General features: G+C 39.4%; 1 protein-coding gene across 1 annotated transcript in view; it reads left to right on the top strand.

The window, feature by feature from the left end:
- Nucleotides 1–1,036: 1,036 nt before the first annotated feature.
- Nucleotides 1,037–12,143, top strand: part of LOC134542545 (glutathione S-transferase 1-1-like) — a 52,530-nt gene continuing 41,423 nt past the window's right edge. The window contains exons 1-2 of the mRNA XM_063386906.1: nucleotides 1,037–1,091; nucleotides 6,933–7,074. Of these exons, the coding sequence (XP_063242976.1) occupies nucleotides 1,078–1,091; nucleotides 6,933–7,074 (156 nt within the window). The 5' untranslated portion in view covers nucleotides 1,037–1,077. The remainder of the gene's footprint in view (nucleotides 1,092–6,932; nucleotides 7,075–12,143) is intronic.

The raw sequence follows: 12,143 nt of genomic DNA on the forward strand, positions 1-12,143 counted from the left end.
AATTTTTTTTCACCATACTTACCACCTTTACACCTGTTAGGGTTCGCATAATGGTACAATTGTGATTGGTAGTTTTGGTATGTTGATTTTTGATACCCAATGTATTTTATTATGCTTGATTATTTTAGGACATATAATTATCATAAAACCTTATTTACTCCTTTAACATCCCCTGAGGGGTAGAATACGGTGTGAGTATTATATATATATACACATACATACATCCTAGTGTTTAAGATAGTAAAAGACTTTACTAAGAAAAAAGATTTTAACAAAATTCGTCCAGTAGTTTTCGATTGATGCCGGAAAAAACAAAGAAATAAACAAACATACATACAAACAAAAAGACAGACAGACAAAAAAAATTCAAAAACTGTATTTTTTGTTCTAAGTGATGATAATACCATTTTTTTTTTTCATTTCATTAAATATGCAGACATTTTACTTCGAGCAGTTTTATTATAAGTATAAATTATATAAAGGTATGTATCATATGTTAAGTAAAAAGTTTGGAATTCGACACAATAATATGCCAGGTATATGAAAAATTTCCTTCATAAAAATTTCTACCTTAAAAGGTTTTTTAAATGGTATTTCATAAATTTAAAAAGTGGTAATATTTAAACTTGTTACTTTTTTAATATAAATTAAGTGTTTAGAATTTATAACTCCCGTTTTGGTGTATTCGGAGATAAATTTGCCTTGATAAATTCATCCTTCCCGCTTTTTGATTTCATGAAGGAGACTATTTTGAAAAAAAAAAGTAATACCTACACGTGCCTTTTAATACTTAAAGTTAGTAATTTCATGTACAGGTGGAAATTTTATTTATTCAAAACTGAAATGAAATAAAGACACCATATTAATTTTTCCTAGATTTTTCTTGAAAAATTTGTTATTTGATAACTGAATTAATGTCGATAAGGATAAAATTTCAAGGAAAATTGTGTACAGTCTTGAATGTATTGTGAGCTCACTACTGCTGAAGTAACTGATAAGTTTTTAATATAAGTTTTATCGTTTGTCTTCTAGATCAACCCGGCACATAAGGTTCCAGTTATTGACGACGACGGATTCATGCTGTCCGAAAGGTTAGTGAGAATAGTAGCAGACACACAATACATGTTATGATATCAGCATTTATTTTTAATTATTTGGTGAAATATATCTGTGAAATAGATGTACGGAGACCTCAGATGTAAATAGTGATAGCCATAAATCTTGTGAATTTTGGCCAACATGAAGTTATTGTTTAAGAAATCAATGAGAAAAAGTTTCAAGAAGTTTCCAAGAACGCTTTTATACCTTAAACTTAACCTCAGAAAATAGAAACTTTCTCGATCAACATTTTAAACAGGAATTACTACTTTCTAAAGAGGGATATAGCTATTTACACCTGAGGTCTTCATGAAGCTGTCTGATGCTCAGGCGTCAATGTTTATATCATGCGGTTTAGTTTTTTTCTTAGTTAACCAAACTTTATTTTTGGGTAAAAATATATCTCACTTCTAAAGTAATGTATTTGTATGGATATAATTTTTGAAAAGTGAAGCCTTGAAAGGTAAACCAGGGTGAGAGGCGCAGTGGCTGTAGCTCGCTTGCTACTCGCTAGAGGTCGCTAGAGGTCGCTAGAGGTCGCTAGAGGTCGCTAGAGACACTGTGGCGTGTTGGGAGTGATCCGCAGGTGTACATCTGGAACGTAGCCATGCTTATTCCGGTGTCAATCGCTCATGTCTGCGGTAAATACTGAATATTTTGGGTGAGTACCCAGTTTTGGTCCCTGAATTTTCATTACAGTGGTGACTAAACCCAAAATTATCGAACATACTGCTACTTATGGTAATAAATACAACATATACAGTGTATTTATATCAAAAGGGCTTGAGAGATGCAATATTAGCAGTGTTTCATTTTGTGCATTACGAGCAACTTAATGTCTCATCTCGCGCTGAATATTAGTACAGACAGCGCATCAAGCTTCAAGGAGAGATGATGCAACATTTTTCTGGTTTAATTTTACTCTTTACGTATGTTTTTCGCAAAAAAGGGTTAAAGGAGAATCATTTAGTATATCATATTTAGAGGCAGTTACAATGTTTGTCTTTTGCAAGGACATGTGGGCTCTGCCGGGAGTAAGTTAATGGTTATTTGAAATGTTGGGAGGAAGCCATGAGCCAGTACAATTTATATTATAAGCTTGGAAACATCTTCAATATGTATGAGTCAAGCATCCAAATTATTAACAGACCAGGTACGTTTTGACAGCGAAATGTTCAAAAACATTTTGACACCTTGAACTCTAGGGAAAAAGGTGAGACTATCACTGGTATAGCCATAATAAATCTGAGGGTAGATTTTATTCCCTACAATCATTGTCGAAGTTATCGAAGGAGTGATTAAGAATAAGTTTAATAATGGGAGTTCTCTGGGTTCTAAAGACCAACTCGCTAAATCCAGAGTTGAAAAGTTATTGGTAAACAGCATAGAACAAACAGAATAAGTATAAAAGAGGTTGTGAGATATATGCTTTCAATACCAGAGCCCTTGTAGGCTGCGTATTTGCCATTTAAGATGCAGCGCAAACTTCAAAGTCATCCCAAACAACTCAGCATGATTCCACATCAGTGCCGGATGTGCCAGTCCCTGATACTAGCACCCACGATATTACTTTTACAGTACCTCGAACTCTTCTTCTTCAGTTCAGCAAAGTCCTTCAACACTCCCGAATTATTCACATTCTCCTCTTACACCTCAAATCATTCAAGTAACCATTTCACATACACAAAAGTCTTGAGTAAAACAAGTTATTTACCCCAAATGAAAACAGCAAAGCAAAATCAAAGAAAGCAATAGGTATTGGTTCTCATATAATTGGACAATATTGAAAAGAATAATAAATGTTTTAGAGAAAATACAATGAAAGAAGATCGACAGTGAGGCAGCGAAGCAGCGAGGTTGTGAGGCAGCGAAGCAGCGAGGTTGTGAGGCAGCGAAGCAGCGAGGTTGTGAGGCAGCGAAGCAGCGAGGTTGTGAGGCAGCGAAGCAGCGAGGTTGTGAGGCAGCGAAGCAGCGAGGTTGTGAGGCAGCGAAGCAGCGAGGTTGTGAGGCAGCGAAGCAGGGAGGTTGTGAGGCAGCGAAGCAGGGAGGCTGTGAGGCAGCGAAGCAGCGAGGTTGTGAGGCAGCGAAGCAGCGAGGTTGTGAGGCAGCGAAGCAGCGAGGTTGTGAGGCAGCGAAGCAGCGAGGTTGTGAGGCAGCGAAGCAGGGAGGTTGTGAGGCAGCGAAGCAGGGAGGCTGTGAGGCAGCGAAGCAGCGAGGTTGTGAGGCAGCGAAGCAGCGAGGTTGTGAGGCAGCGAAGCAGCGAGGTTGTGAGGCAGCGAAGCAGCGAGGTTGTGAGGCAGCGAAGCAGCGAGGTTGTGAGGCAGCGAAGCAGCGAGGTTGTGAGGCAGCGAAGCAGGGAGGCTGTGAGGCAGCGAAGCAGCGAGGTTGTGAGGCAGCGAAGCAGGGAGGTTGTGAGGCAGCGAAGCAGCGAGGTTGTGAGGCAGCGAAGCAGCGAGGTTGTGAGGCAGCGAAGCAGCGAGGTTGTGAGGCAGCGAAGCAGGGAGGTTGTGAGGCAGCGAAGCAGGGAGGCTGTGAGGCAGCGAAGCAGCGAGGTTGTGAGGCAGCGAAGCAGCGAGGTTGTGAGGCAGCGAAGCAGGGAGGCTGTGAGGCAGCGAAGCAGCGAGGTTGTGAGGCAGCGAAGCAGCGAGGTTGTGAGGCAGCGAAGCAGGGAGGCTGTGAGGCAGCGAAGCAGCGAGGTTGTGAGGCAGCGAAGCAGGGAGGCTGTGAGGCAGCGAAGCAGCGAGGTTGTGAGGCAGCGAAGCAGCGAGGTTGTGAGGCAGCGAAGCAGGGAGGCTGTGAGGCAGCGAAGCAGCGAGGTTGTGAGGCAGCGAAGCAGCGAGGTTGTGAGGCAGCGAAGCAGGGAGGCTGTGAGGCAGCGAAGCAGCGAGGTTGTGAGGCAGCGAAGCAGGGAGGTTGTGAGGCAGCGAAGCAGGGAGGCTGTGAGGCAGCGAAGCAGCGAGGTTGTGAGGCAGCGAAGCAGCGAGGTTGTGAGGCAGCGAAGCAGGGAGGCTGTGAGGCAGCGAAGCAGCGAGGTTGTGAGGCAGCGAAGCAGGGAGGTTGTGAGGCAGCGAAGCAGCGAGGTTGTGAGGCAGCGAAGCAGGGAGGCTGTGAGGCAGCGAAGCAGCGAGGTTGTGAGGCAGCGAAGCAGCGAGGTTGTGAGGCAGCGAAGCAGGGAGGCTGTGAGGCAGTGAGACAGTTCGCTGTGGAGGCTCCCTCGGGGGTCTGATGCACTCTACGTCTGTCCATTGCATACTTACGTACAAGGCTTGCGTTTTCAAGAATTAATATGTTAATTAAATTGGTATATTATTGGCAGCGCAATTATCGTACTTTGAAACACACAAAAAATGTTTTATTCTTCTTCGAGTTGGCATTTTTGTATAGTGAACTACGACGGAAAAAAATTTGAAGATTTACTATCTTTAATAGTACTTACGTATTGTGTGTACTCTATGTTGGTGAGATCACTCGCCTCCCATCAAGGCGTTCCAGTTGGTGTCAACCCGGGAATCCTTCCAGTAGGTACGTGGTTCGAGACACGGTCTACTCCAGACCTCTTGCTGTCCGTCCACGTCCTTCCTCAGCGGGAGTGAATGCTAACACCTCGCGCTCATAAGGCGAGCTCACATGAGCCCAACAACCCGGCAGGACTCATTCACGACCATCGAGTCACCAGCCACGAGCTTCCGAGCCAATCCTGACACTGGAGATCCCAGTGCCTTTAGTACTTATGCATACTTTTATCTTTCCTAGCGCTACGATATCGTCCAGGAGTATAGGACACCTGTGAGTTCTACATTATCCTCTGCGCGCCATGTATGAGTGGTTGTATAGTGCGTGTAAGTGGTTTCTTGCTGGTGAGACGTTAACAAAGTGAAGGTATGTACAGCAAGTCTCTCTGAGCGGGAGAACACTAGAGTGTTGAGGCAGCTGTGCTGAGAGCTGCGGCAAAGCATTTAGTACTCAAGGGTAAAAATATAGGATCTGAGGGCCTGGTTGGAGGTGATGTTGAGGTCGAGAGATCAGCGCATTCATTTCTTGATTTCGCGTTTTGAAGACGAGTTCTTTGAGTAACTACTGTCTGTTTTGAATATTTTAAGTGGGTTATTGGTTTATTAATCTAAAAAGAAAATCATATACACATCGTCCCTTTAGTGCAGTGTTAAGTGATTTTTGAGGATGGTTTTAAAATTTATAGTTATATGCCTAACATGAATAACGCTTTAGTGGTTTAAAATGGTTAGAATCTAATTATAAGAAAAATGGCTGACATAAATTGATTGTTCCAAGCCAACTTAGAATATGTACTGAACAATGAATTAGATTATATCGGGTTTTTAATTACATAACATTAGTTTTGAAGTAAATGCAAAAGATGAGATACTCGTACTCTTAGAGACTGTGTTTTATATTTATCATCTGCCTCAGACGATCGCTTGTGACATTCGATGGCTATTTCAATCTACCATGTACAAATCTCGCTTAATTTTAAAATTGTCAATTGTAATAGCCTATGTATGGATATTTTCTGTTTAGTGAAAAGCTAATTGCTTTGCGCGAGTGGGAGTTTGTATTTCGGGATAGTATGGACAGGTTTAATAGTAATCACCTTGAATTTCCAAATAATCTCCTCATTATTAGTAAGCTCGGGGGTTTCAAATCGGACGATAACTATGTTGAATCTATACAACATCTCTTATATCAGTGTATTAATTTAGCTATGATTTCTTGTAAGCTTGCAACAACTTGTTACAATTAAAATAAATATGGGGGTATGGACCCAGTCACTGGTGTTTTTTTTTTTGTAGTTAAGATGTACCTAATGTATGCAAAGACTATGATGTACACTGTAGCCACATTACTGACAGTATCGTTGCTCTTACACGCTAAGACGGCATTACATGTGAAATAATGTATTGTGTTCGTGCCCATTTTTTTTAACATTAATGATATAACATACTAATATTTAAAAGGTGAAAGCGTGTTTGTTGGTTTGTTCTTCTTTCACGCCGCAACTAACCAACGGATTAAGATTATTTTTTTTTGCATGAAGATAGTTTATGGGCCGGAGAGTGATATTGGCCCTTTTTTTTTTTATCCCAGAAAACTGCACAGTTGCTGTGGGATGGATCTGGAGAATAATTATGTAATTACCTTAACCTTTATTTGTATTCATGGTAACGAGCTTTTGCATTGTTGATACATTATGCGTCTCCATGGCAACGGCCATTGCATCGATTGCTTGCGGGTTTAATTTGTCAATTAGTGGATATTTCTACACAATTTTGACTTGGTTTTGTTTTGTTAATGTGTTTTTTAAGTGTTTTATGTCGAGCGTCTGGCCTATAAGAGAGCCACTGCATAGATGTGGCAGTAGCTTCCTTATTAAAAATACTTATATACCCAGCTAAATATGTGAAACTTTATCTGCCCGTGGGAAGGCGGGTACCGTTGCTAGTTTATATATACATGGGCATATACGTATGAACACACAAGCACAAGTAATTATATAATTAAGTTTAATAGAGCCTGCTATATTGAGGAAGTATTTCCCTGGAAATATTGAGTGAGGGAGAGCTCTAAATTTAAAGTTAAACAACCACACATTCTTTATAAACGTTCGTTGAAATAAGCTAAAAATTTACTTTTAATTATTATGTTTTTATAGTGTCACGCGATTATGAACAAAAAGACTTAAGACATAGATATATTTTAAAATATTGTAATATCTGAACACAAATGTAACCTTCTAGGTGCTAATAAATAAGTACATTTAACGAGCAAAGTCTGAAACTGGGATGTAAGTAATAATGTTTATTTTTGGTGATTTACAGCCGAGCCATTGAAGGATATTTAGTGGAACAGTATGGGAAGAGTGATTCGCTGTATCCAAGAGACCCAAAGAAAAGAGCCAAAGTCAACCAGATGCTTTACTTCGACATTGGAACATTGTATGGAAGAGTTGGAGATTATATAGTAAGTGAATACATGTTACGAAATTAGAAGCTAATAAATCTAGTAAAAATTAGTTCACTATAATGCAATGTTTTGCAGTAAACTGCTAATGCTGTCTTCGTCGTTCTTCGGTTATCTTCACCTTCGTGCGTTTTTCAGCTCAGAGTGTTCCCTCCCCTCTCCTCTTTCACCCCTTTTCCTTACCATTCTGCAGTTCGCGCCCATCCCTTGTCGCGTGTTGCGCATGCGCCCCTCTCCCATTCCTAGGTACTAATTTTTATACGCTGAAGTATATTACTACATTTATATATACGCCTGGTTTGATATATAATCTTCCTTGCGCCTGCAGTCTCTTCGAGCAGACACACCTTGAGCTCGTGTAGAGGTGCTGCGGATACGGTCATGGGTGTTATGCTTTGGAGTTGCGTTTGTAGTGGCACTCAGTAACGTAACAAGTTACTTCCTTGCTTAAACTCCTGTTAGGCCTGCCACGCTGTAAATTAAGATTGTTGTTACGTTTTTTCACGTAATTCTGCGTTTGTAAAACACCGCCCATGATCGGATCCATAATTTGGAAACACACATGAGAAAAATTTCTAAGTTATGGCGATTCTAAGTTATACGTTGTGTGTTTTTAAGTTATGGCAATTTTAGATTGTGTGTTTTTAAGCTATGACAGTTCTACGTTGTGTGTTTCTAAGTTACGGTAGTTATAAGTTGTGCGTTTCTAAGTTATGATGTTTTAAAGCTGTGTATTTCGGTGTTGTGTGTTTCTAGTTTATGACGGTTATAAGTTGTGTTATAAGGTACGTTTTTCTCATTTACGACGTTTCTAAGTGGTTTGTTTCAGTGTTGTGTGTTTCTACGTTACGTGATTATAAGTTAGGATCTTTATAACTTATGACAGTTCTAATTTATGTAAAAAAAAATTAGAATTTAAAGTAATGTCTGTTCTAAGTTATGTGTGGATCCCGGTAGTTACGCTTAATGTAAATATTAATTGGTGTCATTCACTAAAGAATGTCACTCTTCACACTGCATTTGTAAAAAAAGCTGTAAAATAGTTAATGGACAGTTAATATTTACATATAAAATTTAATATTTTAATATTTATTGTTAGTTTGTACCGTATGCATTCTTCAGACATTCATCCGATTGCGATGAAACTTTTCTCACTTAACCTTCGAAACACGTGGAAGGTCACTGTCTACATGATATTTCGAAAAACCACCCCATCCCCCTTTTTAATCCCTTAAAGCGTAATGTTGGTAAATATAAAAAAAATATTAAAAATAAGAGGAAATTTACTGCTTTATTTAATTTCAAAATAGTCATCTCTATCTTCTTGTCCACATGAGGTTTCAGAAACTACCCCGACCCTTTTCCCATCTCTTAAAATAGGATATTAGTATTTCTTTATGAATTTTGCACACTTAGCGTTAAAATTAAGAGGAAGATAGCTGTCTATGTCTGATTTATAAAAAAGATTCTCCCATCTCCCTGTCAACACGAGATTTCGAAAAAAAAACCACCCCTTATTCCCGTTACCACCCCTAAAGAAGTATTATATTAATTACTGATGAAAATTTTCAAACTCGATGTTCAAGTTAAGAAACGTTAACTGTCTACATTGGATTAAAAATCAACCCCATAAAATTATATCTATATATAATTCCGAAAAAACCACCCATGTATACCTTTCCCACCACTTAAAGTATAGTACTGGCACAACTTTATAACATCATGCGCACTTGACGTTCAAAAGAGTAAGAATATTATTGTCTACGTCCGATATTTATAAAAAAAAAAGTTTATGAAATACATGATATTGCTAGAAACTACCCCATTCCGTTTTCCCACCCATTTAAAGAGGATTTGTCACACCTTGATGTAATTTTTCACACTTGATGTTAAAAATTAAAATAATATTACTGTTTAATCTACCCTTTTTCCTGGCCATATGAAGTTTAAAAGTAACTACCTTCATTCAATTTTACTACCCCTTAAAGCAGATTTTTGGCTCTCTTGGGTGAAATTATGAACAGCTCATGTACAAAAAAAAAAGGGGTAATTTATTGTCAGCATTTAATTTAGAAACGTAAGTTCACTGAATACATTATCTTACGAAAACCATACACCATTTCCCTTTCATACCCCATAAAAAAAATATTTTGGCCCTTCGAGATAGAATTTTGCACACTTGACGTTAAAAATTAGACGAATAGTAATGTCTGCATATGATTTTAGCAAAACGTTAATTGAAGACATATTTTGAAAAACTAATTTTTTCCCGTTTCCCCCCTCTCCCATCCAGGGGCACTAACAAAACCACTCAACCTTCCACAACACTTTTTGTACCATGATTTAGGCAACTCTTTGATGAAATTTTTCACAGTTGACAGTAGTATAGTAATGACGGACCTGCGGCTGGCTTCTGGCTGTGGTGTCTGTGGTGTTTTCCGCCATATTGAATTCTGACGTCACGGCGGCCATCTTTGAGGAGTGTAACGGGACAAAGCGTAACGGGACAAGTTTGACCTTGACCTTTGACCCTCAAAATTCGCCAAAAATGGGCAAAAATTGCCCAAAATTCCTCAAAATTCGTCAAAATTTACATTTCTGTGAAACAAATTCCGCCAAAAATTCTCAAAAAATTCCACAATTTAAAAATCAGGATTTCGAAAATCCTCAAAAGTCGTTTTGTCCTAGAAAGAACCCAAATTCCTAAAAGCGGCTTAAAACTCCTAAGAATTAGCCGCTCTAAGCCGCAGAGGTCATGACCTTGAAAATTAGGATGTCATGACAGCCATCTTGGATTATGTCGTCACCGTTGCATTTTCCGTTACGGCCGCCATCTTTAACTTTTTTTATTTATTATCCGATTTTAATGAAAATTTTTTTAAAAAATATAAAAAAATTCAAATAATAAAATTTTAATAAAAGATATTTAAAAAATAAACTTTTACGACACGGAGTTCGGAGTCCTCGGTTCGAACCCGGTGAGGGCAAAAAAATTAAAAAATGGCGACCGATCCTTCCCTCACAGTGACTGCTGGCATACTGACTCCCACCACTTTTTTCATAGCATATATATCATCCGGCAGTATGACGTCATGTACGCCATCTTGAAATTTGGCCACCATCTTTAACTTTTTTATTTATTATCCGATTTTAATGAAAAAAATTCCAAAATTCATCAAAAAATTAACGTATTTGAATTCTGTTTGATTATATCGATGTACGTCCTTGGTTCGATTCCCGGCGAGAGTAAACGGTCGATCCTTCCTCCATGAAAGCTACCTAGACTGATCTACCACCACCAGTACCAAGGTATATATCATCAACTGGTATGACATCATGTCCGCCATCTTGTCTTCATCCGCTGGAGACCACCATCTTGTTTTCGTCAGCTAGAGTGTGCCGATACCATGTAGTATAATTATCTGGTCACTATACTTGTGTCCTCAACTGTTGACATTGAACATTGACCTTGACCTTGAAAATTGACCTTGACCTTGAAATTTGACCTTGACCTTGAACTTTGACCTTGACCTTGAAATTTGGCCTTGACCTTGAAATTTGACTTTGTCCTGGAAATTTGACTTTGTCCTTGTCGACCATCATGGATCCGACATTTTATGTTCAGTACATGCTACCAGAGGATACCACCTGCTGGAGTACGCCATCTTGTGTGTGTACTTGTATTATAGAGTACATTTCCATCTGGATAATTTTATTCTAACCCGCTACAGTGCAGTAATCATTTATTACCGAGGTGCCCCCGCTATCAAGAAATTCGACCGCCATATTGAAATCATGTAATAATGTAGCTAGAAAAGCGGGAAATAATCCAAAATTCATTAAATAAATCACTCATTAACTTACATATCGATTCGATCCGCTCCAGTCCTTGGCTCGATCCTCGATCGATGCAAAACATTTAATTTTATGAAAAAAAATAATAATTCCAATAAACCATGTTCAACATTCGTAAAGAGACTTTAAATCCCCTACTACCATCATCCTATCAGACGTCAAGACTACCATATTGGAAATTCGTAATTGTAATGCTAGAGATTCGGGAAAAAGTTCAAAACTCATTAAATAAGTTTGTAATCTATATACTGATTGATTAGATCGACTAAGGTCCTTGGTTCGATCCCTTGTCGATACAAAACAACTTTAATTTTAAAAAAGTACCAGAAAAGTGTAAGGTTCGAGGAATAAAACACATAAAAGTCTTTTACAAACATAATATTTATTACACAATTTCTATCCTACTACAGAATCACTTGCGAAAGCCAGCAATCTTATAAAAATTTAGCCCTGCATAGACGTACAACGACTACTTCTTAGCTCCAAATGGCTCCAAATGCTCCAAATGGCCTCCAAATGGCTCCAAAAGCTCCAACAGCCTCCAAATGCTTAACACAGTTCCAAATGGCTCCAAATGCTCCAAACGGCCTCCAAATGCTTGACAGCTCCAAATGCTTCAAAAGGCTCCAAATGCTCCAAATGCTCCAAACGGCCTCCAAATGGCTCCAACAGCTCCAACAGCCTCCAAATGCTTGACAGCTCCAAATGTTTCCAGCAGCTCCAAATGCTCCAAATGCTTGACAGCTCCAAATGCTTCAAAAGGCTCCAAATGCTCCAAATGCTCCAAACGGCCTCCAAATGGCTCCAACAGCTCCAACAGCCTCCAAAAGCTTGACAGCTCCAAATGTTTCCAGCAGCTCCAAATGCTCCAAATTCTAGACAGCTCCAAATGCTTCAAAAGGCTCCAAATGCTCCAAATGACTCCAAAAGGCTCCAAATGCTCCAACAGCTCCAAAAAAAAAGGCTCCAAGTGCTCCAACAGCCTCCAATGCATAACACAGCTCCAAATGGCTCCAAATGTTCCAAACGGCCTCCAAATGGCTCCAACAGCCTCCAAATGCTTAACACAGCTCTAAATGGCTCCAAATGCTCCAAACGGCCTCCAAATGCTTGACAGCTCCAAATGTCTCCAGCAGCTCCAAATGCTCCAACAGCTCCAAAAAAGGCTCCAAATACTCCAACAGCCTCCAAATGCTTAACACAGCTCCAAATGG

Source organism: Bacillus rossius (assembly GCF_032445375.1).
Source record: "Bacillus rossius redtenbacheri isolate Brsri chromosome 9 unlocalized genomic scaffold, Brsri_v3 Brsri_v3_scf9_1, whole genome shotgun sequence".
Lineage (NCBI taxonomy): Eukaryota > Metazoa > Arthropoda > Insecta > Phasmatodea > Bacillidae > Bacillus > Bacillus rossius.